Source organism: Cinclus cinclus, chromosome 1 (assembly GCF_963662255.1).
Source record: "Cinclus cinclus chromosome 1, bCinCin1.1, whole genome shotgun sequence".
NCBI lineage: Eukaryota > Metazoa > Chordata > Aves > Passeriformes > Cinclidae > Cinclus > Cinclus cinclus.
This window is the reverse complement of record NC_085046.1, coordinates 50125883-50153138: the sequence shown is the minus strand read 5'-3', so window position 1 is coordinate 50153138 and position 27256 is coordinate 50125883. Positions and strand designations below refer to the sequence as shown.

General features: G+C 37.7%; 1 protein-coding gene across 1 annotated transcript in view; it reads left to right on the top strand.

Moving 5' to 3' along the window:
- The window catches only part of CNTNAP2 (contactin associated protein 2), a 1050597-nt gene that overhangs the window by 625646 nt on the left and 397695 nt on the right, over window positions 1-27256 (top strand). Inside the window, exon 10 of the mRNA XM_062510213.1 lies at window positions 16736-16907. Within this exon, the coding sequence (XP_062366197.1) occupies window positions 16736-16907 (172 nt within the window). The remainder of the gene's footprint in view (window positions 1-16735; window positions 16908-27256) is intronic.

Sequence of the window (27256 nt, the reverse complement as noted above, 5' to 3'; positions counted from 1 at the left end):
AACTCCTAGTTCTCTCTCAGCTGTATTTTGTTTTAATGTAAGAGTTTTCTGAAGTATTTTGGTCCCTCTTCTCTTCTCTAGACATTAATCTGCTGGCTTATCCAAAATATCCAATTCCAGTATCCCCATAATAACCTTTATGGTCTTTGTCTTTCCCTTATTTCCTCTGCAAAAACTCCTTATTGTTCAAGTGACAATAAAATCACCCTGGTCTAACACAGCATAACTCTCCTGTAACTCCTGTGGTCTACCTTTTAGCAGAGTTCATCAAGAGTCAAAACCCTCATCTTTTTCAGAGCTTCCCCAAAATGCCTGTATTTCACAGACAAGAGAAAAAAATATCATCCACAGTTTTTGCATCCCCTGCTTCAATTTCCACAAACATTTACCAGAGCAATGCTGTGAAGTGTCACTCTAACAGCCAGCAAAGGATATAATATGAAGGAGGTGGACTACAGAGCAATTTACATTATATTCGATTTTCCTGTTCTTTCCCAGTAAAAAATGAAGAGTGTTTGTACATAATTAACTGGAATTTAATGCTATACATAGAGCTCTGCATAGTTTAACAGATCTGTTTCAATAGTTTGTATTGTTTAAAAGAAGTTATCAATAGCTGTAGGGAAAAAGAGAACATCCAAAAGAATTCAAATATAAAAAGGAAACAACACACCAGGTAGAATAAAGGATTGGCTACCCAAGTGGAATTGCCCGTAGTTCAGAGCTGAAACTGGGAAAGCCAAAGCTCAGCTGGAGATGAAGCTCCAAGGCTTTAGAGAAGAAGGATCCAGTCTTTTCCTGAAGGAACACGATAAGAAAATAGAAGGTAACAGACGCTGATTAAATACAAGGATTTCTCAGCAATGAGAGTGAGCTAATGTATGTACTGTTTGTCCACAGAACTTCTGAAATCTCCATCCTCACTAGACACAGCCCTAAGCAACCTGCCTCATTTTGATGTTCTCTGAGTAGTAATTTGGATAATCTAAAATGAAATTAGTTTGTCAGTTTATAATTTTATTTTTCATAAATTACTTTAATTTTCAACTTTATTTTCATGTTTTCTGAAGTCTTACTGAACAAGCCAGTGTCCATAACAGACAGTAACAGTCTGATGCCTACTAAAGACTTTAGTTGATTTCCCAGTGAAAATAAATATTTTCAATTTCATACATCATAATTTCTATGATTATTTGGATATTTAAAAGTATAAATATTACATTTAAAAAAACACAAAAACTCCCAACAAAATTTTAAAAGTTAAGATTTATTTTCAAGATTTATTTTATACTTGGGCAGCTGTAATATTCTTTGCATAGCTTTCCTTGACACATTGAATTTCTTTAGACATTTTGGTATAAGTCATTCAGCATTATAGTAGGAGGAAGTACATTGTGGATGCAGTATGTCAATATAATTATTTTTCCTGAGTACTTTACAGTGTATATTTCCAAGCAAAGAAAAAAAAAAATTCTTTCAAGAAAATAACATAATTCCTTTGCATGTCATTCAATCAATATCATGCATCCTAAAGTACTTTCAAAAGAAGATTTAATAAGGCTAGGGCAATTTATCACAGTTAAGTCCTGTAACTTGCTATTCAAAAAACTCTCATTGACTTTATGTTGAGTCACTACTCTATGAGGCTTTGCTGCTATGCCTGCTGTGTTTTGAACATTCAGCCATGGTGTTTAAGAAATCTCCTTTGTGTCGTTGGACTTGATTTTTCTCCTGGGAAGAAAAAAGAAGGATTATTTTGTGGTTTAAGCTTGAAGTTTCATTCAATTTCTTTGAAAACAAATTACCTGATGGTTTTTTTATCATTATTAAAAAGGACAGGAGATTGAAGTTAAATTATTTTTTGTATTGTACTTTCCACAAATCCTCTACTGTATACGTTCCTGGTTTTGAGTGAGCAAACTTGTAATAGAGTAAATGTTGGATGAGCTGAAAAAGAAAAAATGAACCATAACTCAACAGCTGGAAATTTTTCATTAATTTCCTATTTTTACAAGATTAAAGGTCAGTTTCTAAAATTAAAACTGGTGGTTTTTGTTTTGTTTTGTTGTTGTTTGTTTTTGTTTGGTTTTTTTGGTTTTCTTTTTTTGAGAGGAGTATCAAATTTTTGTTAGAAATATTTTTTTAAAATTTGATGGAATGGTAGTCCTTTCTAACATTCAACTCCTGTGGGAAAAGGAGAAATACAGTCTAGTTTCTTTCTGCTTAGTGAAGTGTTACCACTCCTAAGAACTTTAAAGAATTATGGAAATACCAGGAAATGGAAATAGTTACAAATTATGTGCTACTGATAAATTAGTTCACATTCAGAAAGGAAGCAATGTGTGTATTTACATGGTAGGGTTTCTCTGATATTTTCTTCAAATTTGGAAAGACAATTTACTGGCAATCTATTTCTACATTTGTGTTTCTAAATAGGAATATGAAAGCTAAATATATTTTAAATAATGAACAGCTGAAAAGGAAACAAGCAATAAAAGCCAAAAACTAAAATTAAAAAAAAACAAATCCAAACACACAAAAAAAAAACCAAAACACAAAAAGCCACCACCCCACCCCCCTGGAAAAAAAAAAAAAAACAAGCAAAAAAAAATATAAAGTTCTATTCTATCACTGAGATATTAATATCATTATTAATAATACTTCATTAAATTAAACCAGTCAATCTGCCCAAATGTATATGTGTTTTGAGCTGTTTATAAATATCTCATAATGTAAGCAAATGGCATAGCTAGTGTATTAAAAGGAACAGGGACTTCTAATCACTACTAATTCCTGTGTTTGATTTCCTGTGTTTATATTTTAAGTGTCAGACCGATCATGCAATTTTCTCTCTTTACTTTGTCTTTCTTTCCTCTTGTCTTCATCTAATACATATTTAAAAATGCAACTGGTAAGTACCATTTTTACACTTTTGATTAATATGTCTTTACAGTTATAAGTCTTTAAAGTTATTATGAACTAAAAATGTAGGAAAAGAGCAAAAATTGTTAATAATTTCTTTGTAATGCTAAGATTTTAAATTTAATTGCTATATCTGTTGTACAAGTTCTAAAAAACATAAGGACAGCCTTGTTGGTAAGGCTATCAAGGAAAATCTAAGCTTTCCCCTCAAAAAAGTGAAAAATATTATGATGACTTAAAATGTTCAATTTTTAAAATTATCTTTCAGCTTTCCCCTTAAAAATCAACAGTGTTGTTCTTCAAAGCCCCTTGGCATATTTAATGGGCATCCTTAGTTTTAACCCACAGACACCAACTATAGGGTGATATACCAAATAGACTAATATGAAAGTATGTTAATAGAATATAAATTGATTTATATGCTTAAGGTAGTTGTGGAAGTCTGAAAACTTAAATTTAAGTCTGTAAATTAAATTAAAAGTCTTATAAGATACTGTTAACAGAAGTGTCAGAATAGACATTTAAGATGCACTGAATAACTGAATTCACTTCAAATCTGATCACTTTTTCTCCTGGTTTGAAAGACAGGTGTTTGCTAAGGAAAGCAGAAGCTTCCCTTTGGACTGAAAAATGTGATCCTTCCTTCCTACAGATTATTATGATTTTGAAATTAAGGGAGCTCTCAGGCAAAGATATGGGGTAGGAAGAACAGTTCTTTACTAGTATAACTAACAAGACAAGAACAACAACAACTATGAAATTAGCCACAAACAGAACAATAACTCAGTCCCAGTCCTTTCTGGCTCCAGGCACCTTTTCCCTGAGCTGCAGTTCCCGGTGCTGGGGGCAGGCGGGTCCCACAGAGCTGCAGGAGGGCTGGGGGTGATGGCAGCGCTGTCCCAGGGGGAGAGAGAGATGGAGAGAGCCCTCCGCTCACGGTGTCGGTCCCAGTGCTCAGCAGAGTGCTGGATGATGGCAAGTTAAAGCGAGAAGGCAGCAGGGCAGGGTCCGACAGCAGTGAGGATGACTCCTGGCAGTGGGATGGCAGGGATGGGAATGAGGCGGCGTTCGTTCTTCTCATCCAAACTCTGTGGGGGAAATGGGGCGTGTCAGTGCCTTTAGTCTCCTCTTCTGGCTGTTTGAATCTCACAGAGTTTCCCTCCTCTCTCCCCTCCCCCTTGCCACCAGGGCCCAGTCAACAGCATGACAATGGGGAAAATTCCACAGAGGGAAAAGCAAAAGAACCAACCCCCAACATTATCCGCCCCAAATTTTCCCCTACCATCATGCTACATCAAATTAAAATCTTCAGATTATAGACATCCATACAGATACAGATACAGGCACAGTATCATAGGTAGTTCACCCTAAAACAAGGTCTCCTTGGGGTATGCATCGGGTCTTTCCATCCCTTTGCATCAACTACCAGGTACAACCTGGCCCTTGAGCGAAAACCACCCCAAGAATTAGATGGTCTTTGCTGGAGGCAGAGTACACCCAAACAGTTTTTCCTGTCATGCCTCTCATGTGCACCACGGGAACCTTGTCCCCATCTGGTGTTCTCAAGGGCTCAGACTGGGCAGGGCCTGCTCGATTAGTGGAACGTCGGGTGTTCACTAACCATGTGGCCTTTGGTAGATTAATCTCCCAGTTCTTGAAAGTCCCCCCACCCAGTGCCTTTAAGGTGGTTTTAAGCAGTCCATTGCACCATTCCACATTCCCAGCTGCTGGTGTGTGATAAGGAATGTGGTACACCCACTCGATGCCGTGTTCTCTGGCCCAGGTGCTTATGAGGCTATTCTTGAAATTAGTCCCATTGCCTGACTCAATTCTCTCAGGGGTACCATGTCTCCAAAGGACTTGCTTTTCCAGGCCCAGGATGGTGTTGCGGGCAGTGGCATGAGGCACAGGGTAGGTCTCCAACCATCCAGTGGTGGCTTCCACCATGGTCAGCACGTAGTGCTTGCCTTGGCGTGTCTGAGGCAGTGTGATGTAGTCAATCTGCCGGGCCTCCCCATACTTATATTTGGACCACCGCCCCCCATACCAGAGGGGCTTCACTCGCTTGGCTTGCTTGATGGCAGCACACATCTCACAGTCATGGATAAAATGGGAAATATTGGCCATGGTTAGATCCACCCCTTGGTCTCGTGCCCACTTATAGGTAGCATCTCTGCCTTGATGACCTGAGGCATCGTGGGCCCATCGAGCCAGGAACAACTCTCCCTTGTGTTGCCAGTCTAAGTCTATCTGTGACACCTCTATCCTTGCAGCCTGATCTACTTGCTCATTGTGTTGGTGCTCCTCATTAGCCCAACTCTTGGGGACATGGGCATCTACATGACGGACTTTTACGGGTAGCTTCTCTACCCGACTGGCAATGTCTTTCCACTCATCAGCAGCCCAGATTGGTTTTCCCCTACGTTGCCAATTAGCCTTTTTCCATCTTTCCAGACAGCCCCACAGAGCATTGGCTACCATCCATGAATCAGTGTAAAGGTAAAGCTTTGGCCACTTCTGTCTTTCAGCAATGTCCAGGGTCAGCTGAATGGCTTTGAGTTCAGCAAGTTGACTTGATCCACCTTCTCATGTCTTCCCCATGGTCACACAGAAAGAACCACAGGTCAGCTCGTGGGGTGTACCCTCGCTCTGTAGCTGGGGGACGTTGGGCTCTAACTCTGGGACCTGTGACTCGCACTGGTGCTGCATTGACCTTCCTCATCTCTTCCCTCACCCCTTTTATGTCTTCCTTAAACTCCTCTCTGAGTTCCCTAATCACGGCAGAGACCTGAGCCTGCTTTGGGCCATTCATTATACTCTCAAAATTCCTGAGCCTATTGGCAACAGAACCCACTGTCTCGTGGTTGGTGTCAGCATTAATGGCTGCAATGAATGTGGTGTATTGAGATGGCCCCAGGTGTGCCAGATTCCACAACATCTGCCCTGTGCACCTGACCTTGTCGGGGTCATTGTCATGTTGTGCACCCCTCCCAAAGAGTACCTCCAGTATTGCCACTTCTCTCAGCTGTTGGATCCCCTCCTCAGCGGTCTTCCCCCGCATTCTATGGTGGTGCTCCTGCATTCTCTCTCTATGGACAAACCTCTCTCTTACACTCATTAAAAGCTGCTCCGAGAGGGAAAGGAGGCCTGGTTCCCTTACGAATATGTGATCCACACCTGAGTCCTGGGTCAGGGGTCCAAAATTCCTTGCCTCAGTACCATCCAGCTGCACACCTGTACCCATAAGGTCCCAGACCCTCAGTAACCACATTGTGAAAGCCTCACGGCCCCTTTGTACAACATCTTTACACAGATTACGGAGACTCTCGTATGACAGGGACTCTGTGACGATCTCAACCTCTGGCTCCCCTGCTGGTTGTGAGGGCCCTGCTTTCTGATCCTTATTATCTAGGTGCTTTGTTTTCACCCTAGACTTCCTAGTTTCCATGAGGGCAACTGCTGCTGGTTGTGAGTGCCCTTGCAGTTCAGCTGGAGCCTGGAGAGATGTAACATTTGTGGGTTCCACTGCTGCACCATCAGGTTCTCCCTCTTTAAGGCAGGGGGAGAGTTTCTCAGGAGCTGGGGTAAGGTACTCCTTCAGCATCTGGCCCATCTCCTTCACTAGAAACCCCACCCACTCTGGATGGTTCCTCTTTAAGGTGGGCTCTGGGGCAGAGTCAGGCTCAGGAGCAACATCCTTAACCTCTGGGGCAGAATCCTTAGTCTCTGGGGCAGAGCCAGGCTCTGGCGCAGAATCCCTACTTCTTGGGGGACGTATCAGGGTTGTTATGCAAGTCAATCTCCCCTCATCTCTGAATGTTAAACAGAACAGGTTTACAAGGCCTATTAGCAATGTCAGCCACTGTATGTTATCATTACTACTTGGAAGAGATTTGAACCCTTCAAAAGCTGGTGGAGCAGACCCAAAAAACTGTGTAAGGGGTTGGGACAAAATTTTCCCTGGTGTCATATCCTCACAGTATGTACCATTATTAAAGTAACCCCAAAAACATACAGTTAGAGTGTGATAGCTCTGGATCCATGTGCCCACCTTCCAGAGGAAGCTAAAAATCCATTAATTTCTCATGTTATCAATCCACAAAATGAACTGGATAATAGTTACAGCAGCCTTAGATACAGGACCCATGTTCAAGTAAGGGATTGCAAATGGGAGAGATAAAGCTGTGGCCACATGGAGCCCAAACCACGGTAAGCTGGACAACATGATGCCACCTAACACAAAATTGAGGTAACTCAAGAACTGTTATCCTTTTTCACCCTTTCTTCTCAATGCCCTCGGGCCTCACATTGGGCAGCCAAAATCTGTCCTGGTTAGAAAGACAGGTGCTAAGGAAAGCAGAAGCTTCCCTTTGAACTGAAAAATGTGATCCTTCCTTCCTACATATTATTATGATTTTGAAATTAAGGGAGCTCTCAGGCAAAGATATGGGGTAGGAAGAACAGTTCTTTACTAGTATATCTAACAAGACAAACAAGAACAAAAACAACTATTAAATTAGCCACAAACAGAACAGTAACTCAGTCCCAGTCCTTTCTGGCTCCAGGCACCTTTTCCCTGAGCTGCAGTTCCCGGTGCTGGGGGCGGGCAGGTCCTGCAGAGCTGCAGGAGGGCTGGGGGTGATGGCAGCGCTGTCCCAGGGGGAGAGAGAGATGGAGAGAGAGACCCCTCCGCTCACAGTGTCGGTCCCAATGCTCAGCAGAGTGTTGGATGATGGCAAGTTAAAGGGAGAAGGCAGCAGGGCAGGGTCCGACAGCAGTGAGGATGGCTCCCGATGCTGGGATGGCAATGATGGGAATGAGGCGGCGATCGTCCTTCTCATCCGAACTCTGCGGGGGAAATGGGCCAAGGCCGAGCCTTCCGCTTCCTCTTCTGGATGTTTGGATATCGCGGGGTTTCCCTCCTCTCTCCCCTCCCCCTGCCACCAGGGCCCAGTCTACAGGTATCTTAGCATGACAATGGGGAAAATTCCAGAGAGGGAAAAGTGAAAGAACCACCCCCAACACTTCTCCAGTGTTAAATATGTATGAGAATTTATCAACAACTAAGCTCCAAGCAAGTCTTTGGAATCAAAAGATAATTTATTCTCTTTGTATATCTCTGGAGAGGTTGGTACAGTCTGTAGTGACACTTAACACTGGATAGTAGGGGCTCAGTGAGAAAATTGAGAATTCTGGAGAGCATTCAGTGCATGGCCTGAAACTAGAAAAAGCGGCTAAGGTACCTAAACCAAATCTGAATTCCAAACTGATGCAGTTTACCTCAAAGTGACATACTGTGGTCATAGAAACTGTAGCTCACAAGGTTTTGGCTTGGATGGTTAGCTACTCATCATTTGCATCATCATCATTTATTTTGACACCTTTACTAATTATACTAAAATAATAATTGTTGATTAAAATATTAATCTCTTAGGTGGAAGTAGATCATGTGCAAGAGGTGCAATGCCTTCTGTACCAGTACTTTCATTTGAAGCAAATTCACCTTAGAGATATTGCAGCTATAACTTTGCAGTACATAAAAATACCAAATAAGTTCATGTAGCAGCATAAGATTACACAATTAATGCGAACACTGCAATATCCACACTCTACAGCTCTTAAAGGCAGTAAATAGGGATAGAGTATTTCCCTAAGTGTAATTATCTCCAGCAATATCTAGATTTTTTTCATCTTCATTGGGAATTTTTGGTATAAGTGAAGTAGCAGTAACTTTGAAAATGTAGTTTACATTTAGTTTCTTTGTTATAAAATAGAAATTCTATGATAGATGTATTATATGAGTAATGCAATGTACAAATTTTCTGCAATTTAATCATTATGTGGCTTTCTGTATTTTCTATCATATCCTGTAAAATAAGACGAAAATTGCAGTAAAGTGTTCAATTGACTTAAATTAGCTAAGACTGGTAATAGTGATCATTCTTACTTCTCTGCAAGTCAGTGAGTGATAAATGAAACTTGCTCCCATTATTCTTATTTGCAAGTTATTTCAAGAATTATCTAAAAAGGAATATCAGGACATCTTCTGAGTTTACTCAAAAATAGACCTCTTGCTGCTTTCATATTTTAGGTTTTCAGCCATGCATGCACATTTTCATTAATGGAAACTGACATATAAAGGTAATAAAATCTTAATCTTAAAACAACAGTATACATTTTTTTGGTTTTAATTTGTGAGATGATATAAAAATGTTTTATTAATTTTTAAATGTTACTCTGACAGGAAACAGTACTAAGAGCATAAAGCTGTGCTTAAATGCCTCATAGTAAGTGAATTTTTTCAATTAATATGGGCTGGTTTTCATTTGTCTGCCATTTAATGATATTATTTATATTGACTTTACTACAATCTCAGTTTCCTCATTTGTTTTCTTCACTGCTAATTTCTAAGTAAAGGATTAAATGTATGTCAAATTTTCTTTTTTATTTTAAGTGTCTTTTTATTCTGCTTTTCCTGAAAACCCTTTATTTATGTCTTTAGGGGCTGACTACTGTCAAATTCCATTGAAGTAGGCAGGAATTAGAGTGGTTTCTGGCAAAAAAAGAAAAAGAACACAAGGGAAAGTAGAACTGCATGTCCATACAAGCTGGAAAATTATCTCTACATTGAGTAGATAATACCTGATTTATTTCTGTTGTGATTTGAACAAGTATGAATTTTTTTCTCAGTAGATAAGAATGTTTTGTTTTAACTCTCAAATATCTGGGCAAAAGTTTGCTTTCATCCAATCTACAGAAAACCAGAAAAACTTCAGAAAGTATGACAAAGAGGGAGAAGTAATTAAATTTCACACAGTCAAGGAATTGGGACAAATGGGCCAATCTCCACATCTAGGAAAAAATCATTAAAACTAGTCTCATGCAATAATTTTATTTGTTCTCATCCACCACTGAGTGGTGGTTCATCTGAAATATTTTGGTGACTGTTGGTATATGCTTGGGTTTGTAAGGCCTGTGGCTCTGAGAGAAGCAAAGTCTGCAGCAGCAATTTTCAAATGGACTATTATCATACCTGGTTTGTAACCAGTCTTTTTTCATTAAATATTTTTATTTAAGAAGACTAATAGGTAGTTTATTTCTGAATATAGGAGTCTTTCTGGATTATCAGAAAATATCTTTTCCATTTCAGTATTATTTGAACTAGCATATGAATTTTACCCACTTAAACAAACAGCAATTTAAGATGTCTTGGGCTGTTTATTAAGACTGAAATAATTTCTTGTGTATGAAAATCATGCTTTTGTTGTGCTAAATTATTTAATTTTGCTCCCTGAAACAATATAGCACATGGATTTTTTTTTTTTTAACATGTAGTCCAGTTTCTATGTGATCTGGGAACAGACCTATGCTTGGGTACAATCTTCCAAATAATCTCTTTATATGGGAATAATATGGTCTACATATTTTGCAGGAAACGACTTTGAAAATAGGAGAGAGATCAAATTTGTAGTTACCTGAGGTTTTGAAATAAGTTAGTTCCTTTGGCAAGGTAAAATAAAGGGAAAAGAAAGAGATATCAAAATTAAAGGTGAGAGGTACCTCAGTGCCCACTGCAGTTCTTTTCCAACTGAACTGGTACCATTACAATGCAACAACCTGCATTAAAAACCTGCTATTTCCCTACTGTGATTGGAAGCCCCAAACATATTTGCATACTTTGAATTTTGTGGCCAGACATTTTGAAAACGGTCTCAAAACAATTCTTAAGAAGTCCACTGCTGTTCACACTAAGGTCCACAGCAGTCTGAGAGAAGCACAAAATCAACAAAGCTGGTAAAAGAGACAATTATACTGTAGTCTTACCCTTCCCTGATTACTGTCAGCAGTTTTCCTGTTTGCTGCCAAAGACAGTATGCCTGGCGCTTTTTTTTATGTTTTTGTCAGTGTTTTCAAAATCTTATTCCTCTACTCCCCCCCCCCCCCCAGGTTATCATCCTATGCGTTTAATATCTTGTAAATAATATTTGTGCAAGTTGTGTTGTGCCTTGAAGATACTCTGTTCACAGATGGTTTCTCAGTTGAGTATCTTTTGGACTTTTTCTTATCTTCCTGTTTCTTTCTTTGATGACTACTTATAAACAATATCAGTATAATTACATGTTCAGGTAACCTATTATGCTAAGCATAACCTATATGTACAGTTTGGTCACATAACCCTAGAATTTCTCTGGCACACAGTAAAGGAAGTCTCTAGTGCTGTATTGGTACTCTTCATAGTATAGTACTAGAGAAGTCTTAGAAGCTTCTTTTTTGTCTATCAAGAGCTTGAAGGTACCAAAGGAAATATAGATGGGAGTTAAGGAATTGTAGTGTAGAGGGAGACTGAAAAATCTCAATGCTTCTCCAGAACTGGCTCCAATTAATAAGCAGAAAAGTGATGATAAAATACTCTTAGAGATGGTATGGCTGAAGAACAGATTTCCAAGGGAGACAAAACAATTGGGAATCATACCACTGGTATAGAGTGCTACCAAGTTAAAATTTTTCATCCTACTACAAATGACATGTACAGAGAAGATTCTGGTAAGTACACCAGAGACTTCATTAATGCTAGCTTGTTTTTACCAAGGGGCTCATGTGTGCCCCAGGAGTGCCAGAAGCACATAATCTTCTTGTTCTAAACTCTAGCTTTAGTAAACGGTTTTTGTCTGTGTATAGAGATATATTTGAGTTTCTTAGGTTAGTAATTTAGATTTTTTGGGATCGAATGCACTGCTTTGCTATCAACCTCCGTATTTCCATAAACAAAACTAGGGCAAAGTAAAGATTAATTTATTAGAAAATTACTTATTCAAGAAGTTGTTTACTTTCTAACACACAGAGAGAAATTGTAGTTTCTATTCTTGCTTGTCTTTCTACATTCCACCATGCTGAAAGTTGTTAAAATCATGTTTATTTTAATCTTTATTTTTATCATTATATGATTCTATGATTATCAGAACAGTTCTTACAGTTGCTAGATATGGAATCCAAATGTCATTGCAAACTCCATCTTTAGTCCTCATATTCCCTATTATAGAAAGACAACTACAGTTAAAAAATGCAGTTTACAGAAATGCAGAAATTTAAAAAGAAAATTCTATTTTAATTCATGCTGTTCATCCCCTCTTCAATTTGTTTGGTCTATTTTATGCTCTTGAAGTAGGAATCTTCTAGTTTTCCAAAATTACTGTCTGTTCCACTTGACATGTAAGGCTCTATTTTGATCTGAATGGAACAAGGATAAAATACTGCAGTGAATTCTGATTGGTAGGTGAAACAAGCTTTTCTTTCAGTGTCTTCTCCTATGTATTAACATGTGAAACATCAGCTATATCTTCAATCTAAGTACATTGTTAGGTACTGAATCTGAGTTTTGTTCTGTGGGTTCAGAATAACATCTTTTAACTCTGTTTGGTATGTATAGAAAATTTGATTACTTGACCCTTCAATGAGACTGCTGCTATTTATTCTGACAGATAAAGAGCTTTGTTTCCTTCTCTTCATTCTACATAGCAGGAGACTTGGGCATATACATGAAAACCCTGCCAATAAAAATCACTGTCAGACTTGAAAACAGTCAGGTTTTTTATTTATGATCTTCCAGTTAACCATGCAACTAGTTAAAGACAATAGGGATTACTTGTTAGATATCGAAGATACTAGTTACTGTTCTTTTAAATTAAGTGTATTTACTGTATTAAAGAAGTAAAATATCCAGAACCATCTGTATACAATCATTGGCCCATCATTAACTTACAAATAATATAAAAGGAGAAAAGGCATAATGCTATAAAGAAAAACTGCCTTCTTGTTACAATAGATTTTGCATTACCTTTCAAAGAAAATATGACTGTTTAATATGAGGGTACAAAATAATCTCTGATTGTACATCCAGAATCTAGTATGATATTTCATTGTTAGGTCAGATCTCAGAAATGAGTACTGCATCAGGTGTTCTGGCTATACATACATTCTTCTGTTACTATAACATGAACCTGAATGTATTCTTCCTTCAACTTCCTTTAATAGAATACCTTTGGCAGAACCTTACTCAGTTGATTTGAAAAGAGACATGAACAATTGACATTGGAAAAGGAATATGTTTTTAATTTCATAGGTGTTTTATTGTATTTATTATAGTTTATTTAATTCATTTATTTTGTTATATTAAAGTGTCTTTTAACAACATCAACAAAAAAACCCAGTAATTTAAACTCTAGCTTTTCTGATTTTTCTTGAAAGCTTGAAATAAAACCAGGAGCTGGATCTAGAATTTGGTTATTCTGTGTTTACTACATCAGAATGAAGTCCTGGAAACAATTTTTCTTAAACACTGGAAAATTCAGATTTAATCCATGTCTGACCTTTGCAGTATAATCCCTCTCTTTTTGGTTTTTAAATATGAAAAATAAAATGGTAATGTACAGATTCTTTACATCAGAAATTGCAGGATAATGGAGTCTACATGATTTAGAGTTGCATTTGTACACACATGCATGAACATTGTTTTGGACTGTGCAAACTGAATTTTATGTGCATTCTGAAAATGTAGACAGTTTCTTGTCAATAAGAAGATCAATGAAGTGCTGTCCAAATTGTTCATCCATTACTTAGCCTTCCTAGTGTCAGCATTACTGTTAGCTTTAGAGAACTTAATTTATTTAAAATTTCATTCACCATGGGAAAGATGAGAAAGTGAATCATGTCTCAATAATGTGAATCTGGATGGGGAAGGCATTGTCTTGTGTATTGAATTAAAACCACTAGGTACTAGGTCATTTTGAGGTTTGCATTTGAGGCAGAAGCTTCCAAATGATTCTCACCAGAATAGTCTTAAATGTCCAGATCTCACCAAAATTAATGGACATTAGACCACATACCTGGTAGTTCTAAAATTATGTTGGTAAGGCTTATGAAGTTGCTTTTCTTCTTTTTGTGAGAAGCATACAGTTGAAAAACATCATTCTTCCATTCCCTGTGGCATGGGAACTGCTTTTGAAATTACCTTTTAGCATAACTGTTAGAGTATAGCATGACTGAAATGCTTTAACACTTAGCAAACCCAGAAGACATATTATGAAATACTATTATACTAGTGCATAAAACTCCTGCCTCTTCCAGTTTCTTACATGGCTAGAAATACCAAAGGGAACAGCAGCAGGACAGGTGAACAAAGACATTTGCATGGGAAAACTATTGTGTTCATCCATCGATAGATACAAAAAATCCAGAATCCTAAGTTGATTAACACTCAGTATACACCACTCTCTTGGATAATAGAGAAAAGCTTGATTCTGCTCTAGCCTATAAATGGGAGGACATAGGGTCTTCACTGAGGTTGAGGGACACAGCCACCACTTTTCTGTGTGCAGGTTCAACCAATCGCAAACTGCAGAATGTGTCAGAGAGCAATAACAGCTGTGCACTAATACAGTGCATACTTCAGAGGCAGTGAAGTTAAGAATCACATATTGAAATACCTATGTGGTTAGTTCTGGAATGTTCTCAAATTATTGAATCTAATAATATATTTTTAACTTAGTTATTTGGTTCATACTCTTTTTGATGTGAACAGTGAATTGTGGCTCTCAGTTTTTATCTTATTTTTCAGTTAGTGTTTGTAGGACAAACAATTATACAGAAAGAGTAATCTGTTTCAATATAACTAGGGATAGTGCCTGGTAGGAACATGCAAATATTGTACTTGCATCCACCAAACAACACAGAACTAACTTGCACTTTTGTCTCTCTATACTGTTGGCTGTAAAGCCTCACATAAATCAGTTTAATCAATCACTAGAAAGAACAACCTAAAAAAAGTAGCAGGCAGGTTTCTGAAAGCCCTGTCCTCTTTTCATCAGATAAGTCACTAGCCAATGCCATACTGGAAAGACAATGTAGGTCATGCCCCTACAACTTGATTTTTCTGCCTGTCCAAAATAACAATTCCTACAGTCCATGCTTAGTACTTTTTTTTTTTTTTTGGTTGGTTGGTTGGTTGGTTGGTTGGGGTTTTTTTGGGGGGTGGCATTTGATCTGATGAGGTTATTATGCACTACTTAGGCATCATTTGGGAGATTCAAAGGAGCTTTTCCTTCTCCATTGAATGTGTGTTAGTGTGACGTGGTTATAGATGTGTCTCATAGCAGTTTATGGCTCCTTGTAGTGTCATAATTTTAGTCCAAAGGTGATACAACCTCAAGGCAAGACCAGCTTCTTGAGATACCTGTCAGAACCAGCTTTTAGCATTGTCCTAGCTTAATTACTACAGCATCCCTGATTAATTCTGTGCCACCACCAGTGAACTCTGAAGTGAGTACTTACTGAAGTGAGTCAGGGAAATTTAGAAGCTAGCAAAAGTAAATTCAGCTGATGGGAAGGATCACTTTAGGAACTTTTTAAAAGTATTAATGATGACATGAAACTTCTGGCAAAGCCTTTTGGTCAAAATTTATCTTTAATTAGATTTTGGCAAAGACTTATCTGTAACTAGTTGTGGGTTTTTTTAGTAATAGGTGCTCTGTTAGGCATCATCTGAACACAAGCACCTGTTGCTTGTTTCTCCACTTGTTGCCCTCTTTTTCAGCCAATTCAACTATTTATGTGGACTGTGAAAAACTGTATTCAGGAATAAAATTTAAAATTAGGGTCATCACATTTTTCTGTCACTGTTCAAATAATATCAGTTTGATAATCCTTTATTCTCCTGTCTCTACAAATGCTAATGAAGAGGTTATTAGGCACTGGAGATTGGCAGGGTGGATAGAAATGTGGGAGAAGAAACAGTAGCTGTAAATTCTGTCTTAGCCAGCATAGCAAATGTGTACAACATTTTACCCTTGTCAGACAAGTAGTGCATGGTTGGCCAGCTACCTAGCTGAAGTCTGCTACACCATTATGAAATTTTCAGGATTTTTTACTTTCTTTATCTTATTTTCTTTTTGGTAAACTGTCATTCCCCCCCCCCTCCCCCCCCCCCTTCCTTCCTGTCCCATCTTAAATGGATTCTGTCTTTTTCATTGTTAAAGATTTATAAGTAGTGAATGAGTCTCTCCACTGTCTTATCAAGGACATTTTTCTCAGGTGAATTGACACGTTCACTTCTGAAGGGCATTTAGTTAAACAATTGCATACAAACATGCTCTGTTTCCCTGGCTTTTAGCCTGAGCAAGACACTCAGTCATTCTCAGCTCTTGCAAACCACATTCAAAGAAAATTAATGTATTCAGAGCATAACTAAAAAAGAATACAGAATGTCCTCAGATTCCTCAGACATGATCAAGGACATTTGATTTTAGGACTATTTTCAAGTTTACATAAAGATTCCAGCACAAGTATTCCTTGCCCATGAGCAAAAAACCAAAATCACAAAAGACTGGAAACCTAGTTCTGGAGAAGGCTGAACTGGAAATTCACTTCATAGCTGCATTTTTAGCCAGAAAAATCAGAGAAATTAGAATGTGAGTTCTAAAACATAGCAAGGAGATAAATCCTTTTACTACTCCAAGAATATTTGTATGAAAATGAAGGAATGAGAACATGCTTTTCTCATGAAGGAAAAGGAAAATTACCATCCTTTAGACAAAAATTAATGAATCATCAGCTGTACTGTGTAAATTCTTTCATGTTATTAACAATTACTTCAATCAATAACATTGAAATGTAAATTAACAGCTTTATAATATCTCCTTACCATATTGCTTTTATTCTACCTCACCTAGGAAACCTGTGTTTCTTTTCCTTTGAAAAAATCCTGGCTTAAGTCATAGTAGATGAGGTTAATAATTCTCTTTGTTTTGTTTCTCTGTAGGGTTTCCTGTACAGGCAAATGACTCAGATCACTCACTATTTGAGCATTCTTTTCAAGGATGCATGAAGAGTATTCATGTGGATGATCAACTGGTGGATTTGCATGCAGTGGAGCAAGGCGAACTGGGAAGCTTTGCCAATGTCACCATTGACATGTGTGCCATTATTGACAGGTAAGTTGTGGAGAGATCATCCATACTTTGATACACTGATATGTCCCTCATATTCTGAAAAATATACATTGATCCAGAAAAGATGGTCCTGATACTGCAGTGGTCATGTCAATGTGGCCCTCCCTTACTTTTTAGGAGTGGGAACCATGCTGAGGTTATGTACATAATGGCTTTAAATTGTAGACTGTGTAGGGTGCAGTGGAAAGCAACTCTCAAATCTCTTCACTCACCAGCAGAGAAGGAGATGAAAAGTTCTTGTAAGTCAGGCTCAGCCTATATGTCAGTAATATGGTTGCCTTGAATAGAGGAAACTCCTCACACATTTTGTCTATTTCTTAGATGACAGTAAGGGAGACCATTTTGCAACTAGAAGTTGTGGCTCCCAGCTTCAGCCCCTTCTGGCTTCCCTGTGTTCCTCACAGAACTAAAGCAGGTTTGTATGTTTGCAGATCAGTGAATGTAATAAACCCTCAAACTTAACTAAAGTAATGCTTACTGGGTTTGGTTTTTTCCCAGTCTGAGAAGAGTAACTGAGAATTAGGGCAGCCTTTTGCTTTGGCAATGTCTTTTCAATCATTTACCTGTATTCATTTTTGTTACTTCTGATTAACAGTTTCTTTATTGGGGAAAAAAAGAAAATACCAGGAAAGACAGAAAGAACAAGTAGTCCAACTCCTGAATGCAGGCAGCTTGGCTTATCATGAAAATTACCTAACATTAAAGCCATTGCAAACCTTCTGGAAAGCTGAAAATGGCTTTATCTAATAGTGCTCTGAAAGAAGCAATGACTACTAGATCATAGAACCCTGGAATAATTCAGGTAATAACCAACTACTGGAGTTCATGTTGCCCTCTAAAAGCAGAGCCAGCTTCAAGGCTGCATCAGATTACTCAGGACCAGTTGAGCTTTGCATATATTTCCAAGGATAAGTATTCTGTTCACTCTGTGATGTTGAATATCATCAGCAAATATCTTCATAGTTGTGGTAAAGAAATGCATGTTCTTTTAATTTCCTACTTTATTTTAAGAGACTCTCAGAGACAGATGTTACTGTGAAAAAACCCAAAATATAGCATACTGTTTTAGTCTTGCAAAATGCCTTTCCTTCCCAAAATGTAGACATCCATTTGGACTGAGTTGGGCTAGGTTTACCATGGCCAGTAGCCAAACACTAACCCTACCTTTAGGGTACCTGTTCCCTGTCCTGAGAGATGGGGAGAAAAACAAGAAAGGCAAAAAGATTGATTGATTAAGAAGACAATTTAATAAGAAAAAGCTGCACATGTAAGCAAGCAAAAAGAGAAATTTGCTCAATGCTTTACATCAGCAAATGTCCAGCTGCTCCCTGGAAAGCAAAGCATCATCTCAGCATATGTAGTGGCTGTTTTGGAAGAGAAACTTCCCTAAAACTAAACATACTCCTTTCTTCTTTCATTCCCTGAGGTTTTATTGCTGGGCATGCTGTTATACAGTATGGGATTTCCCATGGGAAACTGCTTCCAAAGTCTCCATTTGGCTCAGCTACCACAGCTATGTCCTTGTCTAACCTCTTACCCAACCCCTCCTCCCAGCCCTTAAGAGGAAGGGTGTGGAGAGAAGCCTTGATGCTTCTGTGCAAACACTGTACAGCAGCAGCCAAAAAGAGTGGTCTGGTACCAGCATGGTTTTTAGCCACAGCTGGGAAACACAATGCCCATGAACTGCTGGGAAGAAGATTAATTTAGTGACTCGACCCCAGCCAGACCCAATATACCACTGTAGTAATCTCAGTGTTAAAGGACATGCTTTGCAGTGTACCAGTGAGTTGCTCTGGCTTGTCAGGCCACTTTATATTGATTCTCCTCATGGACCTGTTGAAGGCTGAAGTCATAATGAAAAAAAGCATGTGACAAGCTGGTGTCATAGCGATGATGTTTGTTCTGTCTTCTCACACATATCTGAAATTGAAAAGAATTTCTAGGGTCAGTATTTGTCAGTTTGAATTACTTGGTTTTATTTTGGATATTTGGTTTTGGAAATGTAAACAGACTTGAAAGAAAGGACATGAAGAAACAGCTAATTAAGTCTCTGTTTTTCCTCCAATGGATAAATTTAAGTTTATGCAACAATTTGTATTGATCTTAATGACTGAACCCATTTATGCCAGCTCCTATCAGAAAAAAAAATCCATTATTATAGCAATACAATCAGAATTAAGGTTTTGAAATATATTATGATGTAATTACAAGTAACTTACAGTGTAAGTTAATTAGTATCAAAGCCTTATGACACATTTATGAAATACAAGACAATGCTTCCTATATGTTGAACTGCATATTTTGTAAGTTAACTTCTCATAGAAGTTACTATTTAGAAGCTATTTATTTTTATAACACATCATATACATACAAATATTTCATATAATGCCATGCACCGCACAAAAGTTATATATATTGTCCTTTTATGATATGAAAATATTTTTATGATTTCTATATTTTGTGTATTATATATTAGTTTGTTATCTATATATAAACATCTCTATTCATAATAGAGTTTGGCATAAAGAATGATGTTTTATCTATGCTTATGTATGTATTTCTTTATATTTTCTTTATATAAGAGAATATATTCTCAGTCTGTTTCTCTCTTCTAGCACCTTGGACACTGATATCATTCTCATAAAAGTTAGAGCTGTATGTCTTACATTTATGCTTTTTAAGCACAGGAAGATTGTGTTGCAAGCAGAGTAGCAGTTGTATGGTCACAGGAAATTAGAATAGTATCCAAAGAAGTTTCTTAGAATTGACTTTGCTTTTTTCAATTATTGAGATGTAATCAAGTTTTCTGTTTTCTCATGACCAAGTTTATTTCTTGTTATTTTGCACTTTAGAACAAGCCCTTTGGCTGAGAAGTAACAATGCCAAGCTTTAGATCTGAGTGGATTTTCATGGCTGTCTTATTAACATCTGCAAATATTGCTTTATAAGCAATTCTGCTACAATATGACATTATATGCAACATTTTTCTTTTAAGGAATCCAAGTAGCATGTGTCTTATATATCAACCCAATTTAACTTACTTGGAAAGGGGAAGGTACTTGTGTCTTGTCATAGTAGGATCCTCCTGCTTTTTTAAACTAGATTGGATCTGAATCATAAAGGCTTCAGTCATCATCATCAACATGAAAATTGCTTTCATAGCCACACTTCACACTGGGCAAAAAGATGACTTGTCACATTGTGTTATTCTTACTGCAGGTTCAGTCATTTGGTTCAGGGGACAAAAGGTGAAGTTGTAAATGGTGGCATTTTTTCATCATTAGCCAGAGTGGTTAGTAAGGAGGGGAGAGTTTTCTCAGTAAAAACATAACAAACGTTACAAAGGGTCTGTTGAGTTTTTAGGTTGCTGATGCCTGAGGGTAACTTTTTCCAAAGTCACAGGTTCTGCTGAGCTAAACTCTGCCTGACATGGAAAAGGTTTCTGCATTTTATTTCCAGCAGTTTTGAAAAATGTGAGAAGAATAATGATGCTCGAGTATTACACCTGTACTTGGGTGATCATTGTCTTTTTATTTTATCTTCGGCTCCTCACATAAGCTTTTTCTTTTTTATTGTAAGATTTCAAGCTGAGATCTAACTGCAGGAGAACACCAAAGCTAAGGAACAGTCTCTTTTCACCAGTAGTTAAATAGTATAAATGCATAAAATTTCATGCAGATATGTATAATTATAGGCAGTTAAAATGCTACTGAGGAAAAAAAATCAAAAGCATCCTTATTTCTGTCTCTTAATTACCTATAATTCCATTAGCAATGGAAGTTGTGTTGTTGTCACAGTGATCCACATGCTGCATTGCTTGTGACAGCACAAGTACCTTTTCACCTCCTTTCCTTAACATTAACAACCTGATTTCTTGTTACAGTCCAGATGGTACTGTTGTACTTTCAGATTTAAGCACAGGACATTGAACAGGAATTATTACTCACAACTAATTTATCCTGGCAGTCTCAGAGAATTCCAAAGCTCTCCTGACCTTATTATGGCTAGAATTACGGATTTTAATCACAAAATCACAATGAGGGAATACTAAAATGATTTCAAAATACAGTGTCAAATCTGCCATTGGAGATTATGCAGTACATAAGCCAATTTTAATGAAAACTTCTGTGTTCCATGTGAAAAAAATGGGAGAGAAATAAAAAATTGTAATGTGTCTTTTTCTGGTGTTCTATGAATGTATAAACAGTGTGATTCTCTTTGTAACACAGTGAGATGAATTACATGTTAGTTTTAGAGAATAATTCCACATTAAAGATTAATTTAAGTAATCAGATACGTGCAGCAGAACATTTCTGGATGATTATTACTTACCTGCTGTGGGGATACACTCTGTATGACAGAGTGCCAGCCTTCAGCTTTAATCCCATGCAGCCACATTCTGTCAACTGATTTTTGATTGCCAATCAAAGTTTGAAATAGTTCTTCTAAGTAACATAACACAGGAAGCATATTGGTATATAAATATGGCCACAATGTAAGTGACAGCAAGACAAAGTTTCTTTGGAGCTAAAAATCATGATGTCAGATAGTATAAAAGTTCTTCATTTCTGGATTTTTACACAGTCTTTAGGATTCTGCCCTTCCTTGCTGCTCTTGCCTTCTCTCTGCCAGTTCAGTGGTTAGACAGACAGACAGACATCATCTAGCAGTGCTCTGCATGAGGAACTGATAATATAACTATGACCTGACTGGAAGCAAAATTTGCTTTGCAATTGAGTTTTTTCCAACTCAAATTCACAAAAGAACTTATTTAGGACTGGGAAGAGCTGAAACTATACCACTACTTCAGCCTGCAGATAATCCTGGCCATATGGCTGGAAGGCACTTCCCAGATGTGCCTTCTTCTCCTCCTTTTATCCCACATCTCTTTGCAACCATGTAAACTTTTTATGTGGGAATGGAGGTGAAAGCTGCCTTTCAATGAGAGATGATTCAAGTGAATCAAGAGATTCAAGTGTGTTACATGATAATTCATCTCAATACAGAAAAGTGACTTCATAGGCAGATATTATACCTCAGATGACAGTGCTTTTAATATTGTTGCACTTTTCCAGTATGTACCAGAGTACACAGTGACAACTGCCATATTATTAACACAGATCTGTAGACAGCTAGGAGGTTACAAATTCCACAGAGCTAACCACAAAATAGGAGTAGTTGGATTATATTTCTTTTTGAAGTATATCTTAGTTTTTTTGCAATATTTTGTTGTTATGAAAAAAATCTCCATTCTCAAAAAAAAGGGGAAAATTGTAAAAATTGTAAAAATCAGGGAAAAGAAAGCATAAGAAATATTAAAAATTGAATAAACTGGAGTTTTCCATGTGTTAACAAACGTTGTCCCTTGCATGCAGCTGGAAATATTTGACTAACTTGCAAAATTTTACAGAGTCTATGCAGTACTATGCTATCACTGAGAAATTGGCTGGACCTTCCAGCTGTCATAAGTTAGTAAAGGATCCCCCAAGGCAACAACAGAAAGACAGAATAAGATGGTGATTAGATCATGGCAGCATTAAAAAAAAAAAAAAAAAGAGAACTCTTAACTTAATAGTGCAATCAGTAACTCTTTAAACAAGTTGGAATAGTTTGAGGTGTGCAGATGGTTTGAATGCTATTTTATTGCCTTTGCCATATTTTTTTTCTCACTTTATCCTATATTACAAAGGTTACAATAGCCAAGAACATTCTTATGAGACTCTTTCAAGTAACTGTGTGGGTTATACATCATCTTGTAGCTGGATGACTGAACGGTTTGAAATCTCAGAAAGTCCTCTGCTGTTCTTTGTCTTGTATTTAGTCCTATATAAGCTCCACAAAGTGGGGGGGGGGGGAAGCATTTCATTTTAACTCTAAGGAATACTAATATATTTGTTTCTTATTACTATTTTAAAATGTAGGCTACTGAAATAATTTTCTTGAGAAAGTGGATTACTTGTTCATGGAAAATACTTGTTCATGCTACAAGAGCTAAGTCAGTAAACATTTAGGTATATTTCAGAGGAGAAGGAGTATGTAAGGCAGATCTGCATTACTTGAAAGATAATAAAGGTAGCTTCTGAGCTGCAGGACTGCTTTTCTCCACTTCTGAAAAAAATGTAACAGCATGTGGTTTGTTCTTTGGAGCCAAGTGGAAGAGAATATGTCATTATCACCCAGCAGCTGTGTCCAGGGCATGGTCACCAAGGGCAGGGACAGCACTCTGGGTCTTCTGGCACATGACTGCCTTGGGGCCAGCATCCCAAAGGTCCTCCTCTGAAGGATGCTGGGTGGAGGATGAGGCTGTTGCAAGTGGAATTGTGAATGGACCACCATATCACCCTTGTGGTACAGTGCCACTATCCTCAACACCGCAGTCATAGTGCCCTGGAACAGGATAAAAAGGAGCATCCTCCTACCTCCCACTGCCATAGCTGGCCTGGAACCAGCCCAAATACATCAGAGAGAACTCACTGAGCTGGTAGAATCACTTGAAGCTGAAGGAGGAGAATTTGAGGCTGGGGAGGATTTTTGTAGGTGCTCCACTGCAAAGTCATTTCCCAACAGGGTTTCCTTTGAAGCTCATCTGAGGGATTGAAACCTTTTTTTTCAGCTGTATAGTCATAGCAATGCAAAGGGAACACCTTAAGGAGCACTCCTGAACTCCCTGTCTTCATACACTGTGTGGATCCTGGGGCAGTAGTCATAAGAAAAGAGGTGCAGAGGTGTTGTGCTTAGATTCCAGTGCTTAGAGCCCACACTGCCCTGCCAGGTTCAGGAAGGATTCTTGCTTCCAACATGGATCAGGCCAAGGGCATTTGCTCATTCTTGGAAGACCCCAACACGGCTCCAGGTGAGGCTGAATAGAGTCAGGAATCTCCTGGGAGATATGCCCAGTGTGTGGAATGAGAAGGCAGGTCTTTTATTGTTCAGGGAATCTCTTATTACCAGCTTTGAGTCAGGAAGGAATTTTCCACTGGGGAGGACCAGCACTGGCTCTTGGCAGGTTTTTGCCTTCCTCTGCAGCACTGAGCGCAGCCCTTGGCCTCCTTTGGGTCATTTTGACCAGGTGCCTGCTTCTCTTGGGTCTCCCATCTGGTGGGAGGAAGCTTCTAGATTTCCAACATGGGCCCAGGGGTGGCTCCCAGGGTTGCGTCTTTTCCTCAGTGACATTGAGCACAGCCCTTTTCAGGGCTCCTCTGGGTCCCTGTGGTTCTGTTCCTGCCTACTGCATTGCACCTCCAAGGCACCACTCGTGCCCTGGTTCTTTCTGGTCTCTATCTTCCAGTCCCTTCACCATCTTAGTTGTTCTTCTTGGAATGAATTCAAGTACTTAAGCATCCTTTTTTAAAATATGAGGCCACAGATACAGGGGTTCCTGCCATCAAGGCACACACCTGCTAATGTTTATTAATCTGGTAAGATTAGCAGGAAAAGGATTTGAAGAAAATTTGATAATAGTGGCAAACATTTAAAACATTTTTAAAACAATGTTGCAAGTTGTTTTTGGCAAAACTTTGCTTTTTTTGCTGTCTGCTACAACATGACTAATATAGGAACAGCTTAATCAAGTGGAGTAATCTATAATTTATAAAAGTCGTGAGCAAATCTTTGTGTGGAAATTAATTTTGCTTTTTCTTACATGCATTAGTTTGCTCAAGGGACTTGGTTGAATGTGCAGCTTGTATTACATTCATACGTAATTATTAGTTTATTCTCATTCTCCTGTGGGGAAGATGAGAGCACCGAGCAAACATCCACAAAGCTCTCTCAAACATGAAATTTATACTCTCATAAGAGTAGATGCTAAATATTTACCTGATCCCATAATAAAACTGTTAAAACTAGGTCCCTGGTTGCTCAACTGAGTTCTGAAGTCAAACTGCTTTGATGACTCTCTCAAGTTATACATCACTTATTGCTCCTCACCAGTTCATAGCTGAATAAAGGTAATATATTATGCAGATTGCTTATTTTTAGATGGTTAAGATATCTTCTCCTGGATGAACAGTGCTGCTATACTTAATGAAACTCTCTGTACATTCATTCTCAAAAATAAAGGAAACCAGATTGTTGTCTCAATTTTAAAGTTTACGAAAAATTAAAGCAATGCAAAGAAGTTTCAGGAACTGTCTGTATTACTACTAATCTTTAAATAAGACTAAAATTGCATCATCATCTCATTTGCAATTGTTAACTATGAATCTCTTAGATATTTATATCAATAGTTCTACTATTTTTTCCCAGTAAAAGAAAATGAAAAATCATAATCCAAACAAGTAGACTTGTCTGTCTACTACTGACTGTAATATATTTGATTATATTCTATAAATATTAGGTATACTAATATTTCATATATATAACATAATTAATAATGGCATATGCTCTAAATATTTTCCAGATACTAGAAATACAATTATTCTAGGCATTTTTTTTTCTGTACAGTACAATTATGATTTTGACCAGTTTTATGACTGCAGCTCTGAATTTGTAGTCAGGTATCAAGTTATGAGTAAACTTAACCCATTCATTAGAAGTATGTGCATCCAGAGGATAGCCAGTCTGGTTGGATTACTAGAATTTGTACAGGATATGTTACGTAGAAGTTAAACCATATAATAACCATTCTATAATCCAGCAATATCTTTCCGTAGTAATAATTTTGAGAAAATATCTGTCTTACTAAAATGTTGGGTCCATCTCTTGTTCATACAGGCAAGCAATAAAATCTCCAGAATAAGTAGTTTATCTTGCATAAAATACTGCTACAAATAAGTATAGCTATTTGTGGATGGAGCCTGACTTTTAGCAGAAATTGCCTTACTGTTCAGTTCCTGCTGGATTTACATTATTTCTTTTTTCTTCAGAAATCATTATAAATTTAAAATGAACATAGTGAACTCATGTCAAACATTCTGGTGAGAGCCTAAAGAAATAGTTATACGTCTAATAGATTAGAATGGTCTTTTAGTAGTTATAGACTGCTCTTTAAAAAATGAAAAAAAAATAGGGATTACTATGCCATCATTTGGAATCATTAGTAATAGTAATAATGTCTAGATATGTGCATTAGTCTCAATATTGTCTCTGTATCTCTCCAGCTTCCTTTTGTCAAAAAGAAGTGCTTACTTCAGTATTTCTGCTGGTAGTGAGTGCTTGTTAGCAATTAGACTATTTCAAAAAATGATATCCATTGAGGAAGGTGTTATTTATTTCCTGTCCAATATCATATTTCTCCTAGATACTGATTTCACAGATCTTTTGCAGAAGAGTACAGTGCCACCTAAAAGTAAATAAATGTGATCAAATCCATTTCTGCTACTAGCACATTGGACAGAGCAGGCTCACCTTATTTGTTATGTGCTTTTCTCTAGCCAGCAGTATTAAATTCCTGAGTATCCCACTATTTCTGTTGTGTTTCTAATTAACTTTTTCATTAAAGAAAACACAGCAAGAGAAAGGTTAAGGCCCAGATTATTGACAGTATTTACATGTGCTAATGCTCCCCTAAGCTTTGTAGCTCTCTCTGCCTGTGGCATTGGCATGGAGTCATGAGGGAGGGACTTGAATTCTGTGTAGCCTAAATAAGCAGACATAAGCATGGAAGAATGGGACTAACCAGAGACAAAATACTGAGCAAGGTATTGAGATGAATGTAGGCAAAATTTTATGGCCTAGAAATATCACAAATGAGAACATACATGTATGTCATAACGAGGGGAGAACTTAACACGCAATCCTTAAATTGTACTTCAGCATGTGATATGATTAGTTGGAGGATGCAGAAGAGTTTGACTGTAGAGTGAAGAGAGATTTGGGTTTTCCCTTGCTTGGTATGTAAACTTTAGGTGGTGAAGCAGCCAGGTGTTTTTTTCTGTATAAATTTCTCTGTAGGCACATAAGTAGTTTGGGGGTCACGTGGTGGTTTACCAGGATGGCACATGAACATTGAGACTGACTGCAGATTTTAACTCTGCCTCTTTAGTTCCACATCAAACCTATTTCCAGTTAAATTGATCTTCCTTCCTGCATTATGTTGAATAGATTTAAAGCTAATGCACAAAAAGTTGTTGAAGCATTGTAGTATTTGCGAGTCTGCAGATTTCTGTTGTGCATCAAATTAAAAGAAGGTGGCAATTCTTGATGAGAAGTTGAGTTAAAACCTAACCAGATTTCTTCTAAGAAATTGGAAAGAACCAAAGTCCTTGGAGGAATATATGTCAGATGCTACTTGCTTAATCCTTGACATCTCCCTGCAAAGATAGTTTAAATTAACTAACTAATATAGGGTTTCAGTAAACAGGTCTTCATTCATTCCCTGTAAATGTCAC